General features: G+C 32.2%; 1 protein-coding gene across 6 annotated transcripts in view; it reads right to left on the bottom strand.

The window, feature by feature from the left end:
• RapGAP1 (Rap GTPase activating protein 1) overlaps positions 1-23317 on the bottom strand; it is an 848483-nt gene that overhangs the window by 91517 nt on the left and 733649 nt on the right. For all 6 annotated transcript variants that reach the window (XM_085952288.1, XM_085952291.1, XM_085952289.1 and 3 more), the window contains 2 exons: positions 17452-17641; positions 1790-1947 (listed from right to left, as the gene is read on the bottom strand). In XM_085952288.1, the coding sequence (XP_085808414.1) occupies positions 1790-1947; positions 17452-17641 (348 nt within the window). The remainder of the gene's footprint in view (positions 1-1789; positions 1948-17451; positions 17642-23317) is intronic.

Here is a 23317-nt window from a genome sequence, read left to right as displayed (position 1 = left end):
ATTACTCTATTATTATGCGTATGTATGTCCTTAACACCAAGAAATTAGCTAACACTCAAAACACACCATAAACAAATTCTTGCAGAGTCTACGAGCATTCCGTTGGTGATTTATTATTTCGCTTTTAAAAGCATGGGAGGGTTTCCAACACGAAAATGATTAATTTATTATATAAGGTTGCTACATAAAACTTAAAAGGTTAACTCCACAAAATGTTTTGTGTTGTATCTGATTATTGATAAACCATAAATTGTGTTGTACGTGTATATTGTCTTGGCACGATAACTAGACAATAATGTTTGGTGGAGCTTTTTTTGTGTATCTTTTTTGTAGATATAAATTTCTTCACACGCTGAAAAAAAATATTATAATGTATGGGGGGAATTGAAATAACGTGAATAGTAATATCGTAAAATAACGAGTGAAGAACTAAATTCTTTTAATATTAGCATAAAATGACTGCCGTAAAATTCGCATATGTACTCGTATTTAACATCGGTATTCGGTACACATAACAATACGTATCGTCTAATTAATGTAGTATTTTTTTTAATATACCAACATTCTGAAAGATTTATTTTAGACCAATTACGTCATCCATGTCATAATGGTCTCCAGAAAACAGACTGCATCTAAATTTACCCAACAGTTTAAATATAAATAAGTTAATGAAACTTCGGGGCGATAATTACAAGATTGGATAATAATAGAGGAAACAATCTAAACAGACATCCTATGGACTCGAAATTAAGCATTCGAAGAATGACATTATTACGAAGAACTCGCTGTAAGATGATAATATAAATACAGGGGTGTTTTAAATGAATCCTGAACATAAACTACGGGACTGAATGCTCATGGGTTATTTAAAACTTAAATATAAGTGTTTATGGGTATTATATTTTAGCATACAAAATTGGAAAACTTATCATGCATTTATACACTAGAAAAAAACATTTTGTAGAAAAAATACGACACCCGATGGGATGTGAACCTGTATCTGCTGGATTCGCGCTAGTATGATTTTCCAATTAAGCTACGGGCATCTTACTAAATTATGACGATTTAAACTAGTAGTTGTTACATGAAATGCTAATCGAATTGCATTATAATGTGTGTTATATTTGCGTTATAAATGGGTGTCATATTTTTCTCTACAAAATGATTTTTTCCAGTGTAGAATGTTACATTCTTAAATCTTGTGTCTCAAAGAAATAGTTTATTATATTATATTTTAGTGTGGCATACTAATTTTGATTTCGTCATTGTTTACGTATTTCTGTAGATAGGTATTCAAATCAAAAATATTATTTATTAAACTATTTTTTTAGTTCAACGACTCACAAGATTCAAGAATGCAACATTCCATATCTCAAGTACGTTACATCTAAAATATTAACACCTATTGATAATACGTTTGATTCAAAATCACAAAAAATGATCGCCGATACGAAATCAATAAACATATCAGACGGACAGTTATTGGTTATTTTCGTCGTAATTAGGTATGGTGCATGTTACTAATTTGTAATCCGATGGATTTTTTTCTAATAGCTATAATTCTGTGATATTTAAAATTTTTGTACGTAATTATTTATATATTGAAAAATGAGATTACGTGGGCTCCGGAGAGGGATGTCACTCAAAACTGATTAAATGTTCAATATGTAAAAAAATATTGTTTTTATTGTTTTCGAAGTCAGTAGGTAATAATAGATTTTGGAATAGTCTTTTACATCTGCCCGCCGCGTGCAATTATCTGTATGTAAGATAAAGTAGTATAGCTTACCCTCCCGACGAAGAATCTTCGATAGCATTTCGCGGTGTCATCAGTCTCGAATTTGGCTCGCCATGCAGCTCTTGGAGGAAGGGCAGGCGCCCCTTCGTGCTCCGCGCCATCAGCCCAATATCCGCCTGCCACTGGTAGCACGATCATGGGGTAAGGCCCTACAATACCGAAGAAACATATTTTTTTATGTACGACAAATTAAGACACCATTTTCATTATTATATCCTATTATCCATAATAACTATATATTATGTAATTAAACAGTTTTGTAAAAAATAAAAAAAACAAGCTACGAAATGTGTACGTAAAAGTAATGGGTAACAAAATTGATAATTAACTGTTAATCGGCACATATTATAGATTTGTGTTTTATGATAAACCTATGAGTACTCTAATAAATAATGTAATTTGATTTAATCACTTTATTTAACTGTCAATTCTATAGGTGGAAAGAAATTATATCAATTTATATATATAATATATAATTATATCCTCAAAACAAAACAAACAAAAATTCACATAACAAATCGTTTTAGAGTTTTTCACTCCTTTTCAGAATCACTTAATCAACGTTAAAATAAAATGTAGTCAATATTATTTTCTGTAACGATCGTTGTCACGTAAGAACACTTCCTCGCGAGCACTGTTTGAATCGAGACTGCTCCACTGCAACAACGATATAGGTACATTATACAGGTTACGATGAAATCTTATTTGTTGCACTTTTCCTGTTAATCAATTGACCGGGAGGTGTTAATAAGGTTAGAACGAGTTAAGAGGTTCTCAGTAAATGATTTAAAATTGCAGTGGAATTTTTAATGTGAGGCATACGTGTTAATTCAATAATATATGACATTGAGGATTCATCACGATAACAATGAACAATCTTTAAGAATAAATCAATTACTTACTGTGAAAATAGTATGACTTTATTATAATAATACAGTACTATTTTAGATTCAGAATTTACGTTTATACAACGTGATCTAAAAGTATTATATACGAGATACTTCATTAATCTACCAGTAACTATGAATAAATATTAGGTGTTCTATTTTTATATTGCCCAAAAGTAAGTGAAGAGCACAATAATAGTGAAACACTTAAGTAAATTGAAAAAAAAAAAAACAATAGTTTACAAAATTCTTAAATTGTATTATTGAACTATACATGTTTGTTAACTGTCTAGTAATGGAACTAGATTGAAGATAGGCACTAGGATTTTTTGAAAATCAAATTGATTGTTAATACAACATGACAATCCGCTATTCACGTGTGGTAAAGTTAGGTTGCGGGTCTAGTGTTTTGATCCAGAGCATTAAGGTACCTAATAGTTTGACCAAATTGCTAACGTGCATTTCTACTAATATATATATATCTAAAGAACCCTGTTCACGAGGCATCTAAGATCTACATCGAATTATTGACACAATAAAAAAGGAGATGTGGTAACTACTTAATCTGTATTTGTAAGAAAAATTAAGATAACCATAAACATAATATGTTTAAAATTAGTACCGTACACTACTAAATAAAGATGTTAGCAAAGTAACACAAACCAGTAAATTGTCTTTAACGCACATTTTCGTCGTTTGAGTATGAATAAGTACCCAGTATACATATAGGTATATACTAAATACGTCGTAATATCAAGCCGACAGCGAAATTTGTTACGAGGGTGGGTCAATAATTCCTTAGAAAAAAGCATCAAAACAGTTTTTATTTTTGTATTTTTTTTTTATTTCTCAACATAATCTCCTTGGAGCTCAATACACTTGGTTAGACGTTTCTCAATTTTTTTTAAACCGTCAGAAAAATAAGTTTTCGGAAGGTCCTCAAAATAAGCATTTGTCCGATCGATGACTTCTTCATTTGAAAAAAAACGTTGTCCACTTAGCCATTTTTTTAAGTTTGGGAAAAGGAAAAAGTCACTGGGGGCTAAATCTGGCGAATACGGTGGGTGGTTGACCAATTCGAACTTCAATTCTTCAATTTTAGAAACTGATCGTAAACATGTGTGAACACGGGCATTGTCCTGATGAAAGAGGATTTTTTTCCTGTTTAAATGAGGCCGTTTTTCTTCAATTTCGTTTTTTAGCTGGTCCAATAAAGATGCATAATAATCCCCTGTTATTGTTTTTCCTTTTTCTAAATAGTCAACGAAAATAATTCCACGTGCATCCCAAAATACAGTAGCCATAACCTTACCAGCTGATTTTACGGTTTTCACCTTCTTTGGACATGGTTCGCCTTTCGCAATCCACTGCTTTGACTGTTCTTTCGTCTCGGGAGTATAGTGGTGTATCCATGTTTCATCTACAGTCACAAAGCGACGAAAAAATTCATCCGGATTGCGTTGCATGAGCGACAACAGGGCTTTAGAGGCCACCACCCTATTGCGTTTATTGTCGACTGTGAGCAAACGCGGCACCCATCTTGCAGAAACTTTTTTCATGCCCAATTTGTCATGTAAAATAGAAATGACGCTACCTTTTGAGATCCCTGTAACCTCAATTATCTCACTCAACTTTAATCTTCGGTCACTTAACACCATATCGTGGATTTTATTGATCATTTCTGGTGTAGTCACCTCTACAGGACGTCCTGAGCGTGGTTCATCCTTTGTTGATGTACGACCACGTTTAAATTCATTTAACCAGTTATAAATAGTTGCAAGTGAAGGAGCAGATATGCCGTGAACTAAATCCAACTCATTTTTTATTTCCTTTGCTGTTAACCCTTTTATATTAAAATGTTTAATAACAGCTCTAAACTCAATTTTCTCCATTTTTGTAAACAAGCAAATTTTTTTTTAAATGTACGAAAATAAAAAACAACAACCCGACCAATCTGATTGAAACTTCGCAGCATACTGAATCGGTAGTGCCGCTGCATGAAAACAAACCGCTTACAGTACTAGTCGCGCCACCTGTCGGCTTTTCTAAGGACTTATTGACCCACCCTCGTAAGTGTCGCATAATAACACGATTCCCAGGTGAAACAAATGCAATTATGGCATTCTGTGCGGGCATGTGCGAAGCTCGAGAGCTTTCGCGCGAGGTTTCCGTTCCCACAAAAGGTTCAGCCGAGCAGTGGAGCGGCTCGCGACCAAACTATGTGACAACTTTTTGAATAAACGAAAAGCGCTTTGCTCGCGTTGGATGAAAGCTCAAGCGAACGTAGGTAGGTAGTCAAATCTACTGTCGGCAGGCTTTTGTGGTTTTAAAGCTTCAGACAGACAACGCTCTCAGGAATCACACAACCATAATATTATTCAAATTTAACTAAAAGATGCTGCTACCTCAAGCGTATGACAAATAATAATTTTAAATAACAAACATATCTAAGTGACTAGTTGATACAATTTCCAACAATTTTTAGAGCTACATTTCTCTTTAAACAAATCTAGTATCACCAATCTTAGAAAAACTCTGAATATTACGATTTAAATTCAACGTTTATTCACATATAAAAACAAAAATAACAGTCAGGCGGTTTAGAATACTGCTTCTTTAACCAGTTAAGTGCCCAAAGCGTCTTTGGACGCCCTAATTACACCAATTCTTATGTTAATTACTATCAATTAACTAATTGCGGCATAGAAAGGATTATTACACCTGTTTTGCCAAAAATAAACACTACAATTAGGTCCTTGTAAGTCTCATTATGCTTGCGAAACGTATTCTTAGTTTTATCGAATTTACTTATCATTTGGTGTACCTACATCGCACATTATTTATTAATCATTTTTGTGTGTGGTGACTAAACGGTTTTTATAAAATTATCATTAAAATGATCACCAAATAAACGCTAAATCTTTTGAAACACTGTAATTATAAGTCGAACTACCATAATTTAAGTTTCGACGCTATTTAAATGCTCAATAACAATTTACAATAAATTATAAGTATACTAAAAATCTTGGAAATTAACAATATTATTACTTATTAGTTACATGTATCTCATTAAAACAGTAAAAACATATTACCAACGATGTAATTCGGTTGTTTTAAAATCCCAGTAATATAGAATCATTCGATAGTAAAATAATAATATATTTTAATAATTAATTTAACATGGCTACAAAACATCTTTCACAATGATTACCACTTCAAAGAATTCCCCCTGAACGAAATGTAAGTCAAAAACTGAGCTCCAAATGTTAAATGTCCATGCCATCGTGTTATGTCCGGCTGGTGTGGTTGGAATACTAACGAAAATAAACGCTCTCAAATGTTAAATCTAAATTTGAAAAACTTTGTATTATTATAACTAATTAAAAAACAACAAAAAACGTGAGCACGCGTGAAGTGGTTACTTCTCAGTTAAAAGCGTTGCCTTTTTAATAATTGAACTGGCGTTTATGTGGTAGAACTCCTTTATAAAGGTTTAAAAACAAAGTTATCTTTAATATTAATACTATCGACCGAAGGTACTTGATGGCATTTGAATTTAAATCCATTATAAGTTATCTTTGTTAATTCTACTTTAGTTTCCTTTTTGTGTTCGGTTAAAAAATTTAACTGCAATCACGATGCTACATTTTGAAAGGTCTCTACACTATTTCTTCGCTAATCCTTGCTTAAAATAGTATAAGAATAAATATGAAAGTTCTAACAAACATGACATGGTGTTCTGTCAAACATAAACAGTGGTAAACTTCGTGTTCATCCAAAATACACGATACACAGGTTGTCATCCGGATAATGTATTCAGACACCTAAAAAGTAAGTTCACGAAAATCTATTTAATAAAATGGCGTCTTCGAAATAACTTAATTGGAATTATTTCTATAAAATAATAATTATGAACTTGTTTATGGCTTGATATTGAAACTTATTGTGAGATTTAAAAATGGATATAATAATATATTACCTAATACAGTAGGTACGGCGGGATCTTCATTTTACAACGTTTTTATTATGTCATATTTTTATTTGTCCGGTGGATGTTTATCCGGTACAAATCTTGCAATCGATTTTTAACTAACTTCCTGACTAGCTAGACATTTGAAACTTTTATAATATATCAGAACACGGTGCCAATGCTTTTAGCCATCTTTAAGTAGAATTGAATTCATTTTTGGTTAATTCTGTTTTGTATGAAAAGTTATTTCGGAAGAAATCCATAATCCAATCCACTATTATTGGTTGCTAGGGGTCTGGGGTATTAGCAACTAAATTATTAATATATACGTGCGTTACTATGGAAATCAATATCAAATGTCAGGCAGCTCTCGTGGTGCAGCTGGTAAGGCGCTCACCTTCCACCCGAGAGTTCCTGGGTTCGATTCCCGGTCATGACAAAAACATTTATGTGTTTTTCTCAAAGCCTGTGTGTTTGTGATTGTTCAAAATTACTAATAACCACCTTGTACGAAAAAGCAAGGACATGGTTATTAATAATTCTAAAAAAAAAAAAAAAATATCAAATGTCGAAATGACATTTCAGTATTAATTCTATCAAAAACATTTTTTTTTTGATCGTTTAAGCTAGTCAAGTCAAGTTTATATGATTCAACAGAAAATTTAAAAACGTTGTATATAAAAACTTCTTTTTATCTTGTAATTATTTCCAATATGGAGTAGGATTTTGATGTCTCAATTTCAGTAATTTAATAAAACAAAGTCGAAAATACAACTTAGAAAATCTATGAAGGTGGTACAGAAATTTGGAATCCGCAATTCGTGAAATATAATAATCTAATACTTAATACCAGATGTTATCATTGTAGCGAGACTCAACATAGAAATCTCACATAGCAGTTTCCGACTTTTCCGTAAACAACGAGGCGATCTGTTATGCAGTAGCACTTGGTCAGCGGTGCGGGGTGATTGAATATTCATTCATTGTTAGTGGAAAAGTGCATCGTAGGACGCTTGACTGGTAACGTCACCAATCTCGTTTGTAATAATATAATATATGAGGCGATTAAAATGCACATAGGTATCCATGTTTTTCTATAATTAAAATGCACAATATTGCATTGTAAATATTTTACCACAACCGTTTAAATTGTATGATGCAATGTTCAAGAAATAGTATTTATAATAACATAACAATATTGTGATGGCATATTAAGTAGATTTTTGTATTGGTATTATTTGCGTGTAAACTACGATCATAATACACTAATTTGTACATATGTATATCATATCAGTAATTGGTTTTAAAGGTATGAAGGTCGGATCTTGGGCGAACTGCCTATTGTTGTAAATTTTGTAATCTGATTCCACATTTATATACGAATCCATTCTTAGTAGAAATACGTATATTCCATGCAGTGTGACTAAATAATCACATTACTGATTACTATCGAAAATTTTGGGAAAATCTTATAAAATATCCTTTTTAATTAAATTTCTTATGTATTAGATATACTTACTAGGAAAAAAATATATACTGGCGTAAAATATAGATAAAGAATTATTAAGTATTTTTGAAAATGGCATTAAGAATACGGAAAAAAGCGCTTCGTATTAAGTTAATATATAGTAAAATAAATTTAATATGATAAAAAAAATTCTCTGTGAACCCGGGCTTAGAATTGACAATAATACATCTTACATAGGTATGAGTATGCATAGATACATTCTAAATATGTGATAGTATAAATAAAAAAGTATGCATAGGGATCATTTTACAACGTATTACGTAATAGTTTAAGTTTCCTGTCTGGTTGCGACACGGAAAAACTCTTTTCGCCAGACGCCAGTTTTTTTCTCAGCTTCGGAAAGTGCCATTATGAAATGTAATATAATGGCGTGTTTCAGTGGTGTGCGCCGCATTTATGTTTAAATAGACATTATACTAATATATCGTGTTTATAAATCGCAAAAACGTGGCGATCAAAGAGATGGAGCCATAAAATGTATTTATTACCACGTTCATGTGTATACGAGCATGTATATATTTACAGAACTTTTGTGCATTTTTATATTGTTGTGTATAACTAGGTCCCCGGGTCAGAGGGTCCGGAAAGATGGGCGAACGCCAAGAATAACGCAGAGAGGCTGAGTGACCAACTGGAGAGAGCAGAGAGCCATGAACATGAATGGTCTGTAGCGTCATGTTAACTACCTATCCAATTAATCATCCATTAAACTGAAGCATCCATCGATCGTCAAATTTACTTATTAATTGTTTTTTTAGTCACACTTTTTTTTCGTAACCAACTTTCTGTGTATTTCGATTATATGAAAATAGATATCATTACAATTCGTAATAATTTTCTGATTTATTTACTATGTATATTATATAACTATATTTAACTTTTAGCTCATTAGTGACGTTGACTACAATTACATATGGCACCGGACGATGAGACCCGAGAATAAGGTCTCAAACCTCAGATAAAAGGCACCAGAGCTTGTGATTTCTCGTCATTCAAATTCAAGAATATATTTTGTTTTCCCGAGAATTTTCATTCCCCCCCCCCCCTTTGAGAGCTTTTTACGACGATTTTTTAAATTTTCCATTGCAGTTGGTAGCATTCTTTTTCCATTTCTACTTCTCGTTATTATTTTTGCTTACTAGGTAACAATTTGACGAGTTCTGGAGAATCTCATTGAAGTAGAAGATAATAAGTATATAAGCATGAAAGCTTTCTTATCGTTACGATTAATTTATCTAAAAGTTCAAGTCCCACACGGTCCAAATTTTGTATTTATGATTCTGAGGGTTTTCAAAATTTTGTTTTTCTTTTTAAAAACTAGTCGATATGACTTAATTATTAATTTTTGAAACATTTCCTGTGGTTTATGGTATTATCGTACTGTAAAAATGCTCGTGTCTGTAAGTTGAATACCCTCGTGGCAAGTTAGTTGGCCTACTGTTAGTAATACTAGTATAGAAGCCATACGAAATAAATCTCAGTATTAAATGGCGTCTGGTGTCTGGCTAAAACTGAAATGTTTGATTTTGTTTTAAATTTATTATATAACAACACAATATTGATTAAAATGTGTACCAAATTCATGTGGCCGTGATAAAATTATGTTGTAATAGACGCAGTTCAGATAAATGTAACAGCTATATTAAAGAAAAGTTTAAATATTTACTGTCTTTAGACAGTAATTAAGTAAGGTATTTATTTATACCAACATTTTCTATGATTACCACAAACGAGAATTTCATAAAAATATAATTGACATTAAGCTTTACGTTAAAGTAATACATTTAATAACCCCTGAATCGATTATATCACCAAGATATCTTATGGTAATCACCAAACGTTGGTTAACTGAATACTTACCGAAATTATCCGCAATTAGCAGATTGATATTATCTTCATTATGTAGGTAAAGGTACAATGCAATAAAGGTTATGCAAACCGAGAAAATAGCGTATCTAATATCAAGGATGTAAGCCAATAGATATGCTACGAAACAGGGCAACATATTAGGTATTTAATAAAACCATAAAAGGCTAAATAATCATAACAACTTTAAGAAAAGATTAATTTATAACAAGTCTATTCATAAAAAAAACTACCGAAATAATGTCCAATAATTGTAATAAATAAATAGTCCAGGTAGCAGTAAAGTTTTAAAATGAAAATCCGGTAAATCGTGCCACTCAATTATTGGGTCAAGTATGACGAATCAGCGCAAGCATTTAGTGGCTGAAAGACGAGCATGAAATTTTTGTGACCGTACTAAAAGTTCGTCAGAATGGTCAAACTCTTGTCATGTAGTAAATTCGACACGATTTGCAGCTTGAACAGAACCTCTCAGGAAGTTTATATCTAACTACTACATAGATGTACCCATTTAGGAATTGCACACGTCGTATGTTGATGTCTTACAGAGGTTTACATGCTAGAGCTAGAGCCCAGTGTACAACACAACGCATAGTATATTGTATACTTATTATATTATGCTACGTCTATGAGTAAATTATCATCATTTTAGAATGTTATGATATTTAAAATGAATAATAAGACAATTCCATGTGAATAAAAAAATATTGATTTGATTTCTGACAGTCTATGGAAGCGATTACGATGGGTAAATACTCATTCTGTGATAGGGTTTTTTAACAAACACTTCAACTATTCATAATTTGTTTTTTTATATTTTTATTGTGATTCTTGACTTAGGTAATAGGTAGATAGATGATAAAGTTTTTGCCTACTTTATTGTATTAATTTATTAGGCAAAACCGGGTCGCAAAAAACGACTCAAATGGAATAGTACAAAACTTAAATCCGTTAGAATTTAAATTCAAATTCCAACAAGTACTTTCGGTCGATAGTATTAATATAATACTCATTCTGTTTTTTCGTTAAGAGTATTGTGTGCGCCCGTGCTGTGGTAGTGGCAGAACGTCCGCGTCTGGATACAGAGGTCACGGATTCGAATCTTGCTTCCGGAAAATAAATTTTATTTTTTTAATGAGTTTGTATCCATTCCGTAAATCATAATAATTATCATTCAGCAGATATCGATTCACTGCTGGAAGAAGGTTTCCCTATAGTTCTATCCATACTTCTCCGTCCCTAGATATTCGTTAAAGTTTGTCGATTCTGTGGCGTCCATCAGATACAAACATGTATTATCCACTCGCCATTATATCAGCTTAGCTTACTGCGTACTGTTTGTCCGCCTCCTTATTCATTGATAATGTAATATAATAACAATTTCCCGTTAAAAAGTATTTTAAGACACTTCTTTAGAAGGCGGACGAGTTCCACGCCGGGTGTTAGAGGCAATGAAATGTAATAAAAAATAATAACATACTTTACAGCTTAAGTACCTACTTATTAATTCTACAGTTCCCATAATAATATTGAGGTTACAGGTAACAGGTAGTTAAATGAATAATTTATAAAACAGTGCATGCAAATTCTGATTAAACTATTTGAAAATGTTTTCTTTGCATGACCGGAGTAAGTATTGTTCGGAAAAACGGGCGTAATCGGTTCTTGCTGGCAGCTTTGGTCTAACGAGTTCTGTCAAATGCCGTTACTGTTTCGCGCACCAAACAAGCCGAGGTCAAGAGGTCATTAGGTACTAGGTACACGCCGCTTATCAATAGGTATTTTAAAATTCTCCACACCTCTCGCAAGAGTTCAAAGGTATGAGCGTGTTCTTTGAGTTTACAATACATCGATTATTTTACACAGTATTAGATACAATTATATGTATTCTACTTGAAGCGGCAAAGAATACTTTCATATAAGTTATGGATAAATTACTATACACCGAGTACTTAATACAATATAAATCGATTGAAATATACGCTTGATTCCAACTACGCATCGTGTGAATGAGTAATATGCTAATGTTCTTGTCGATCGATATTTTTGTAAGCAATGAACATGTCGTTCTTGGAAAGCTTTTAAAAATGGGAAGTAAAATAATATTGAAGTCTGGCAAAAACTTTTAAACCATGGTCAGTCTTATAGCAATCAACGAATATAATAGGCAACATTTCCTATATAATCATAGTGCACACATAGTAAAATCGACACAATAATTTCTGTCCAAATGAGTTCTATATTATACCGTGTGTGGTGCTTACTTTAAATTGTTAAAATATCTACCTAAATTTATTACATATATAGCTAAGTACGTAGTATAATGCTGGTTCCATTTGTATTTTATACACCATATTATTAACTGAACTGTCAACAGAAAACTAAACACGATTGTCATTGTAAATTAATTCAAATGAACAGTATTCTATGAACAATGCAGTTGACCTATTTTGTATTCGACACTCAGTTGTTTGAATAGAAAGAGTACAATGTATAGAAAATATATAAATACTATGCGGATATAAAGTTTAATTCACTAAACAAAGGAACAATATGATGATAGCTGGTATATTATAAAAAAAAAACAAATAATAATATTATGAATTGTAAAAAGCTTTCAGACGTGATATATTGAGCATATTCCATGTGTTAACTTTTTAAACTTTAAGCAAAACAAAACGACAAATAGCTGTAATAATTGTCAAATATGTATATTGTATTAATAATATAAGATTTTCATTCATCGATTTACTATGCCTAATGTATAAAATTGAATAAGTTGAGAGTTATATAATAGTATGTCACACATAAATACTATCACACTACCACGGTATCATTTCATTAATCATTCCACTACGAGGGGGGTCATGTAGCGGCCCTGATTCAACCAGTCCATCGTAGGCCTCGTTACGCAGCACATGTACATTATACATTCATGAACAGAAGCCAAATTCAAATATATCAATTACGTAGCTAAACACATTTACTGCTGACAAGATAATTACTAATTAATTACCACATTTAAATATCATGTTAATTATATCCAATGGGCAACTAATAGAAAACGCGCCAGTCATGTTGTCAGCACTAAATGAGTTATTAAAGCGATAATTTCTGGCGATATCGACAACGTTACAATCTAAAAAATAGTATTAAAATATGTTAATAATTATCATGCCAATTAAAAAAAAAAGAGGTATCTGTAACTTAGAGTTAAACTGCGTCTTTCCGCAAAATCAATACTTTGTGATTTAATTTACAGCGACTTTAATTTATTAATTAAAGCGAAATTAATGAAGTGTAAAGTAACTGTTAATTCAACGCCCCGAAGGAAAGTTGGTTTAATGTACCTATGAGTAGTTACATCACGTCAGAGAATGTGAGAGATGTGCTTTATATATATTTAAATGATTGAGATACTTTATGAATGTGAAATATGAAAGTAAGATAGCTTTTATTTTAAATAATAATGCCAAGTAAATCTACCAATCATTATGTAAGGGATTAGACGAAGAAAGCATTGGAAGATTTGTATAAGCAAACTATGTTTAGTATAAATAAGTACAATATTATAGACTTCATGTAAAGTTATGAAGTGAAGAGACTCTGGGCAAGCACGATATTTTAGACATTGAAATGATTAATTATTTTATATGGATATTATCATCACATTGATGAAATATATTTTAAATAAAAAAGTTTCGTATTTTAGATATAAATAACAAAAAAATCGTTCATAATAATAATATGTCATCCACTGTTAACTTGTCTAGAGCAACGCCCAACACGCATCTGCCACGAACATCTTCTTGTCGTAGAGATAAATGGATGGATGGTGATCTTTGGCATCCAAAATAATTCGTTTGCAAAATCTAAACTGTCAAAGGGGATTTTTTTAAAAGGCATACGATATATAGGTACGATATTATTGAGGTTTATACAATACAATTTTATTTTGCATACAAAAATCATCTCATCTACATAATTATGACACGTTAATAAATTACTCCATTCATCTGACAAACAAAAAAATCTGTTCATAGATACCTAAATTAATCATAATTATCAGTGAATTTCAAATTTCGATTTGGTTACTTTGTGTACTTACTCAATACAATTACCTACAGTTTAAAAAACACATACGAAAAAACACGGCCCCAATAAAGTATGAAGAGGTAAAAGCAGGGTTATCCGAAATGTGCAGCATTTTCAATGATATGAAGAAACTATACTTAAGTAGGTATAGTGTTTACCTATATAGTTACAATCCTGATTATTTGGCAATGAATATTGGTATAATAATTTTAGAGGAGAATTTGTTTTTTTTTTGCTTCGACTCAAAAAGTGCGCTTTTTTCAATAATCCAGTTAACCTCTCGTATTCACAACATAGCAAGCTTTTTATATTAGATTCGAGAATTGTATTGTTCGAGTTCAATTATCAAAATTGTACAACTAATGTGATATATTCATATTATTCAGATTCAGAATGTGTTTGTATATTTATATACGTACATTTTACCAAATCGGAAAAGCGTACCCAATTTGGCAAGAAACTCTAAATAATCTGGAATATATCTACTCTGATTAAGAAATATAAATACAGTAATACCGCGAAACTGTTTCGGTATCAGCCCGGCGCGCCGAAATGAATGTATATTTTTACAAAAAATCACATCCGGTCCATACAAACCGGAGGGCCCATTAGGCTTAAATACCTACAGCCTCGGGTCACGTTATAGTATGACACTAGTTTTGACATTATGTGTGTGTGTGTTTTACAATACGTGTGTAATCGTACGAATGTGTTGTGTAATAGCTGCATACGTATTAGTGCCAATAGCTGCCTGTCTAGTTAAGTCATCCGGCAGTCAATTTATAAAATAATTAATTTATTAAATCTATTAATATGCGATTAAAAATATTTTTTCTTACGAAGGTAGGCTTTAAATAATCGCCTACTATGGAGTCTTTGCCACTGGTATATTGCCATAGTTAGATACAATGAAATAAAAAAAAAACAAAAACGATTTATGTAAAAAAATGGGAGGGGCGGAAAGTCCGCGGAAAACGCTGAAAGTTGCTTTCAGCATGTCCGCTACTTTGCGGCGGATATGAACTTTATACAAAACGCAACATAAATCACCGTTATCTCTTTACAAAACAGATAAAAAGATATCAAGACAGCAAGTGATATTCCTACCGGGATGTTTCTAGTATCGGAAAAATATAACTATCACCCGATACAGAATGAAATCCCGGAGGCTTCAATGTGACACGCATGGAATACAAAATATCTCTACACGAAATAATAATAGATACTGAACGTATGTTTCAGTTTTGTCGTATAGTTGCATATTATTATTGTAATAGTTAACCTCAACGCAAAAGGTAAAATTGATCTCTTTTCAATTTTTAATGATAAATACTTTCTAGTGAAAATTCTCAATTTTTTAACAAATAAAACGAATTATAATTATACATATTTATTGTTTAACTAATTATTATAAAAAACTTTAAAATTACATCGTAATCGACTATGAAATATTGCACAAATCATAACAAAATAACTACAATATACCACCACAGAGGGTTTATACTCGCCAAGTAACTTTTTCAATTTACAATATTCGTGTATTATCTTTTTAAAAGTACTTGGCCTATTTGCGAAAAATAAATGCAATACGACAAAATTTAATACACATAAAAATAATAATAGAATTTATGGTTTTTATTTTACTTTGTATCGTGGGATTTCAAAAGCAGTCAGTTCGTCTGGCCTACATGTCCCTAAAACTGCCACTGATCGATGGGTCGATAGCTTTTTTGGGTTTTAGATGATAACTAGGATCCATGGTCTAAAATGCTTACTCTCTACAGTCTACACCACAGCAATTTTGTAGACAAAAAAATGGTTTTTTAGTTAAGTAGTAAATTTTAATGTATGAAACCAAGTTTTTGATCATTAATAACATTGTTTTAAAATCATTTTAATACAGTTTTAACATGTAAAATTTAGTTCATTCAATCGATCAGCTGAACAAAAAAAAAATGCTATTTTCGTAATATCTGTTCTATTGCCGAAATACACGTAGGTATCTTTTGTATAAAACTATCAAAAGGGACCATATTATTTAAAAAGGTACCATGGTAAAGAAAGTGAGTAGAATACGAATGTGAGAAAATACTAGCGTAGCAGGCGTAGAAAACAGTCGGTTTCCGAGATAATGAAGAAATACAACACAACAAAATATGCAGCCGGTCCTCGGCTAAACGTTTTTCGGTTGCGGCACGACGCGGAGCTTTTGAGAGACGGGCGCCGGTCACGTGACGACGTCGGCCGACGCCGGTACGCGACAGGAAATAACAATGAGACGCCGCGCCGGTGAGCCCACTTACCACGGCAAAGCACAATAAAGCCGAAACAAGGCGCAATGAAAATGCTCAAAGGGAAAAGTTGCGTAAATATTGCTAATAGCTACGGCCACAACAGTTTAAAGTTTTAACGATTTTAATTAGTCGTGGCCATTACTTTTAGTGTTATAAATTATAAATAATAATCTTTTTAATGGCTACTGTGTATTACGATTTTAAAGCAAATACCTATTACTTATTATAAAATGTAGATGTTGTGGATATATTATTAAACTTAATTTTGGGCAAAACATTATGCTCGTTATAATATTGTCTGTAAATTGTAGATCATTCTAGTTGCTAGGTATTGTCGAACAAGAACTTCTTGTCTACGTATTAAAACTATAAACTAACAATACCCTCCAGTGCAGTTAATGACACTTCCATTTTCAAATGAGAAACGTCCCCAAATTTATCATTTTATTTTACGCTCATTGTACGGATCTATCAATTTACGTAATTTGAAGCTTTTTATAATAAAAATATGTCTAAAACGATTAGGAGTGGTGTTAGAATTATTATTAGTAAAATGTTGGTTTAAAAGTTGGTAAAAAGGAGTCGTATCTAAAGGTAGAGCCAATACAATATTTAAACACGCTTATAGCACGAGTTGCCGCCATGATAGGTACATCACTGATAAGTATTCTACATGCGACTGCAACTTGCATTTATTGCGATTTATCGTTGTCAGACTATAATACATCATCATATTTCCGAAACATAATTCGTTAAATTTCAAAAGTTTAATAGATAGTAATGATTCAAATGAGATAAATGCATATTTTCGTGTTAATATAACCATTGTGAGGGTTGTTAAGGTACCTACCAAAAAGTACATATTCTCTAATCTATGATTAAATGATATTATTTTATTTGGTATCGCCATTTTTTGTGACGTGGAAACCAGTGTTCTTTTTCAATAATTGTATTGATTAAATAATCTATTTTTTTGTTCAGACATGCCTTCATTTTACAAAAGTGATTTTTACCTGATTGTGTCAACGTTTCCTCGAGGAGTCTCCGACTGGCGTGGCAAGGCGGATGGCGGGCTCGTCGCAGCGAGGGCGGACTTGGCGGTGACGGAGGCCCAGGCGAGGAACCGGCTCGGAGCGGGCTCGCCGCCTGTGGGCTGCTCACGCGGTCATCGTTGCCTACTCCAGTAGAGCGGCGGTTCGAAGGCTGGAAAATGAAAGAAAAATTTCATATATTAACTGAAAAGATTGATATGCGATACTTATTTTAATAATATATGCCTAAGTGATGTTAAAAAAACACGAAAAAAATACATAATAATATTAAAATAGGGAAATTAAAAATTGGTCCTTGTATCATATTAAAAATGTATGTACATATATAGAAGCTAGCTAAATATTTATCTTATTATATTATTATTTGAATTCGGTTCTACCGATTGGCATTAAAATAACTAAATGCATCCCTACCAAATTCCACACATGCAAAGCTCACCGAAAATATTTGGAGTTGACTCTAAATGAAATGAAGATTATTTATAACGAACTAGTCTGTATAATTGAGCGGCATAAAAAAATGAGTCACACCCTCCACGATAAATTCATTTAAATTTGAATAATCGGATTCATATGGACGGACCTAAATCGCGCAAGATGTATTTGCACCTATTAAAAGTTTCATTGCCGTGATTTGCATGTAAATGGACCGAATATTCAAAAGCTCGCGCACATAACTCGATGCGAAAGTTCAATAGGACTATTCATCAGCAGATACGAGTACCATTCAGTGATTATCAAACTTAAAGCTTAAGTTCTTAGGTAGATTTTATAAATTATACTCCGCCAACGCCAAATTAGACTTCGGGTAATGTCTTACTAATTATTCGATATAAATAAGTACATGCCATACGAAACATAGCCACGTAATATAATTATTCACAATATGTATTGATACCGTCACACCGTGACGTCAAGCAACGATAGGCAAGGTATGCGCTGCTTATTGGTGGCACACTCCAGAGGGCGGCAAATAAGTGAAGGTTGTATACAATTATATATTGACATTCTTAACTTGAACAATACTTTATTATACTTGGCTGTGAGTGATTAAACTGAGGCATTACAACAAAAACGACGACAATATCAGTATTTCACTATCAAAAAGAAATAATCATCCATTAGCCGTGAAAATTATATATTTTGGTCTTCTTTTGGGCACTTATTGCACTCACCATCAAAGTATAACGGTAAAAAGAAACTATGCCATAGTTGAAAGCACGGCCATTCACAACTCATCTTTCTCTCACTCATGCGATAGGCCGTGAGTGATGCAATATGAATCATGAATCAACCAACGATGCCACCGTGGGTATAAAGTATAGACGAACTACATGCTCTAAACGCTACGGACATACAAATACTAATGAGTTTTATTACACCGTTGAAGATAACCGATAAGAAATAATGATAATATAATATGGTAGTAGGTAGGTAGTGAATGTACAATACATATCAGAGTAAAATGGAGGTGGATGGCATTTTACGCTTGCTTAATGAAGCCTACATTGTATATAGGTAAATGGTATTTAAAAAGTAGGTAGGTACATAGCCATATAATGTAATTGTAACGTATGTAATCCCAGTTGAATTTAAACAAACACATAACCGCACCCGCTAATTAATGATATCCACGTCTAATAAATAGCCTCAGCTGGCCGTGGTGTAAAAAAGTTCACGCAGCTCTGTTCTGTAGGGAATATCGAAAACGAAACTGGATTTATTAATGCATAAAAAGTGCTCTGGATGCGTTTGCCATGCAAATCCGCTGACATGAGGCATGCTGCAAATTAATAGGAGTAACGAATTAACGCGGCCATTTTTACGAGGGATGACTGAAAAAGTAATTAATAATGTTTCCATATGAATAGATATGTTACAAATTAAAATAGAAAGAAATATATTAAGATCTAAAATTGAAGTAGAAGTTGTTATGCATAGGTATAAGGCACCGTAAGGGTATCAAGAAACATAAAGAACTTAGACTAAAAGACGACCACTTGACCAATTGTAATCAATTTTGATAATAGTGGCGTAAGAGTGATAATAGTGGGATGGGTGGTTAAAACAGGAAAAGCCTATGTCTGATGATAGGTAGCCAAAAACCAGTTTACTGTCAAAACACAAACCAAACTGTTTGGTAGAGAGTTCAGTATGGGTATAAATAAGTAACAATCAGTTGAGGTTACTTTTTTTACGACGTTTTTCTTAGCTCGTATAGTTCTTTGTCCGGTACAAATCTTGCAATCGATTTTTAACTAACTTCCCGACTAGCTAGACATGTGAAACTTTTAGAATATATCAGAACACGATGCCAATGCATTTTTTTAAATACTTTTAGCCATCTTTAAGTAGAATTGAATTCATTTTCAGTTAATTCTGTTTTGTATGAAAAGTTATTTCGGAAGAAATCCGTAATCCGATCCACTATTATTGGTTGCTAGGGGTCTGTGGTCCTAGCAACTAAGTTGTTAATATATACGTGCGTTACTATGGAAATCAATATGACATGTCAAAATGACATTTAAGTTTTATTTCTATCGAGTCCAAATTTTTTGATCGTTTAAGCTAGTCAAGTCAAGTTTATATGATTCAACAGAAAATTTAAAAACGTTGTATATAAAAAGTTCTTTTTATCTTGTACTTATTTGTTATAATGTAAAAATTACGAAATACTTACGGTACCTAATATGCAATTTTGACCAATAATTGTACATTTTATTATAAATAATGATGGTTTACTCGTAACTATAAATCACCTAGTTCGTGCTTGTACGAATGATACAAAACGTTTTTATCTAAGATCTATGGCAAATAAATCTTAAAATACAAAATATGAACCCACAAATAAATCGGCATAGCAAAATAATCAACACATTAAGTTGGTAGTTTTTTTTTCAATGTTTTTTCCGTGTTATATTTAGACGCCGTCTCCAACGTCTTTGGTATAACATTAATTTAGTATTGAATTTTGTAGTCTAGTATTACAGTATTATTATCTTTATTACTAACAACAGGAAGCTGTCAGTTTATAAGATACAATTTTTAAAAATACGGTAATGTCGGATGAAGGAAACAAATTTGTCAAAGGTAAATAAACGGTTATATGTGAGAGACTTATATGAAACAACCACAAGATAATAAACCCTTTGGTTTCGGAAACCATCACTTTTTGCTTCATATTTCAGGGCAAAGGCAAAAGTAATTTCGCTAATGGTTTTATATTCATTTACATACAGTTTTATTTCACCTCAGCACGAGGAATTACGAAAAAGCTCCGGGCGAAATCTCTCCCAGGCATCGAAACTGCGGGATTTTTATTTTCCAACCTATTACCTCCCTTTCGATGGCAGGGAAAATAGAGATGGATTTGCTAAACATGACTGTTATATATGTGATATAAAATACACCAAAAGAGCTACACATAATCATTTTGATATTATTTTAAATCACTATATAATTGAAATATTCTACCAAACGCTATGATGCATCTTATGTCAGTAGGTAATATGAGCTATTTCCAGAAAAAGAACTGTTTTCTTAGAACGGTTTCGTACGCAATAGCGAAGTCGACTAGACTAGTGCTCTGCAATCGGTGTGCTTTCGGGAGGAATCAGTCATTTTTGTTTTCCCAAGGTCCAAAACTAACCTGGCATTTGTGATACCAATTGGGAGAGCAATAACTCTGATCAATCAAATCGCTTCGGATGTCAGTATAGTTGGGCGTTGTTTTGTAAATTATTAAATTAGGATCAACTCAGCTCATTTTGTGTACTTCCATGTATCTATCATTTTTGTATTCACCCATACTGTTTCTTTATTTTTAAATGTTATGTTGTAATGTGTGTAAAATATCTTGAAGTGGTAAATAATATGTAAATAGTAAAATTAACATATGTAAATAAGTAAATTTGAATTGAAGTGAATTTAATTATTATATACTTAAGAATGAGAAAAGCATTTTTTAGGTTTTTTTTTTAAATATTCTAAAATGACGGTTTGTTGTATTCAGGTATCAATGTATCTACGTACAATAATTGAAAAAACCTGTCATTTTACAGATATTTACAATATGTTAATGTACATTATTAACAAATTGAGTCCATCTAAAATTGTGTTGAAATGTTTACAGTTTTGCGACAAACGTATATGCAAAGCAAAATTACTTGCTGCTAATTTAACCATTAGTCTTAGTAACTTTTATTCAGCTGAACTATTAAATATTTAGGATCGGTCTTTAGGATTTATAAACTCTTACTTGTACTTTTTATGATTTTTCTACTTTTCTAATTACCCTGTTTTGGTATAAATACTGTTACATATTATTTCTTTGTCTTTTACCCGTGTTAGATTGTGAACGTTTTGAATTAATAATTTGTAAAGTAAATTATATATATAAACAAAATTGAATTTGAATAAAAATATTTTTGAAGCTAAAATATTTTCATTCTATCGCTACAGCGATCACACATATAATATAGCATTTATTTTCAATACCGACTGCATATAATAAAAAAGAACGTATAAGTATTTTGGCTGATAAAGGAGTCATTACTCACACTCTTCGAACTTGAGAACGAGAGAGGGTGTAATGGAAGTCGTATTCGAATTTCGCGTGTACATATCTTCAATCCAAAAATATGACAATTTTCCCGCTATTTTTGAAGGAATTTTATTCGTAGTGCCTCGCAATATTTACCAATTACCACTACAGCCGGAAGAAAAAGGTCAAACAGCCTTCCAGCGATCAATGAAAGCATATAAGGGTTATGTGAACGCCTTTCGCGTGAAATATATTTTATTTTACACTTTACTCGAATTCAATTCACATGAATAGACGAAATGATCTATGACTTTATGTTTAGACTTTTTCATTGAATCTATTTTAATATAAAGTTTTTCATACATCACCAAGTTCCGACAGAGTGGAAGTTGTTTGAACAGATTTTGAGACTTTGAGATTTTGAGACGAAATGATCTATGACTTTATGTTTAGACTTTTTCATTGAATCTATTTTAATATAAAGTTTTTCATACATCACCAAGTTCCGACAGAGTGGAAGTTGTTTGAACAGATTTTGAGACTTTGAGATTTTGAGACGAAATGATCTATGACTTTATGTTTAGACTTTTTCATTGAATCTATTTTAATATAAAGTTTTTCATACATCACCAAGTTCCGACAGAGTGGAAGTTGTTTGAACAGATTTTGAGACTTTGAGATTTTGAGACGAAATGATCTATGACTTTATGTTTAGACTTTTTCATTGAATCTATTTTAATATAAAGTTTTTCATACATCACCAAGTTCCGACAGAGTGGAAGTTGTTTGAACAGATTTTGAGACTTTGAGATTTTGAGACGAAATGATCTATGACTTTATGTTTAGACTTTTTCATTGAATCTATTTTAATATAAAGTTTTTCATACATCACCAAGTTCCGACAGAGTGGAAGTTGTTTGAACAGATTTTTGTTTTTACGAGATATGGATCAATTTATTAGGTTCATACTCTAGGTCTAAAAAAATACATGCGAGTAAGCCAGACCCGTGTTTCAAACCCGGTACATACTGCATTATAAGCACATACGGCATCGCTCGGCTATCGTGAGCGTCGTTTTAAGTTTTCGTAAGTTTTGTAGAGCTTTAAAACCAAATATAATAATTAGGTGTAATCACAGAACACATTATTAAGACGAAAATGTAAAAGCCACTTGCCATAGCCATATACCAATGCTTTGATAGCAGATTTGGTTTATTACCTAATGGAAAGGCGAACCATTAAACGCCATTAAAGAATGTCTCAAATATTACCAATAGTGAATAC

The sequence above is a fragment of the Rhyacophila brunnea genome, unplaced genomic scaffold, assembly GCF_057557595.1.
Source record: "Rhyacophila brunnea isolate RB1 unplaced genomic scaffold, BYU_Rbru_1.0 scaffold_3, whole genome shotgun sequence".
NCBI classification, from domain to species: Eukaryota; Metazoa; Arthropoda; class Insecta; order Trichoptera; family Rhyacophilidae; genus Rhyacophila; species Rhyacophila brunnea.
The sequence above is the reverse complement of the archived record's forward strand: the minus strand, read 5'-3'. Positions and strand labels throughout refer to the sequence as shown.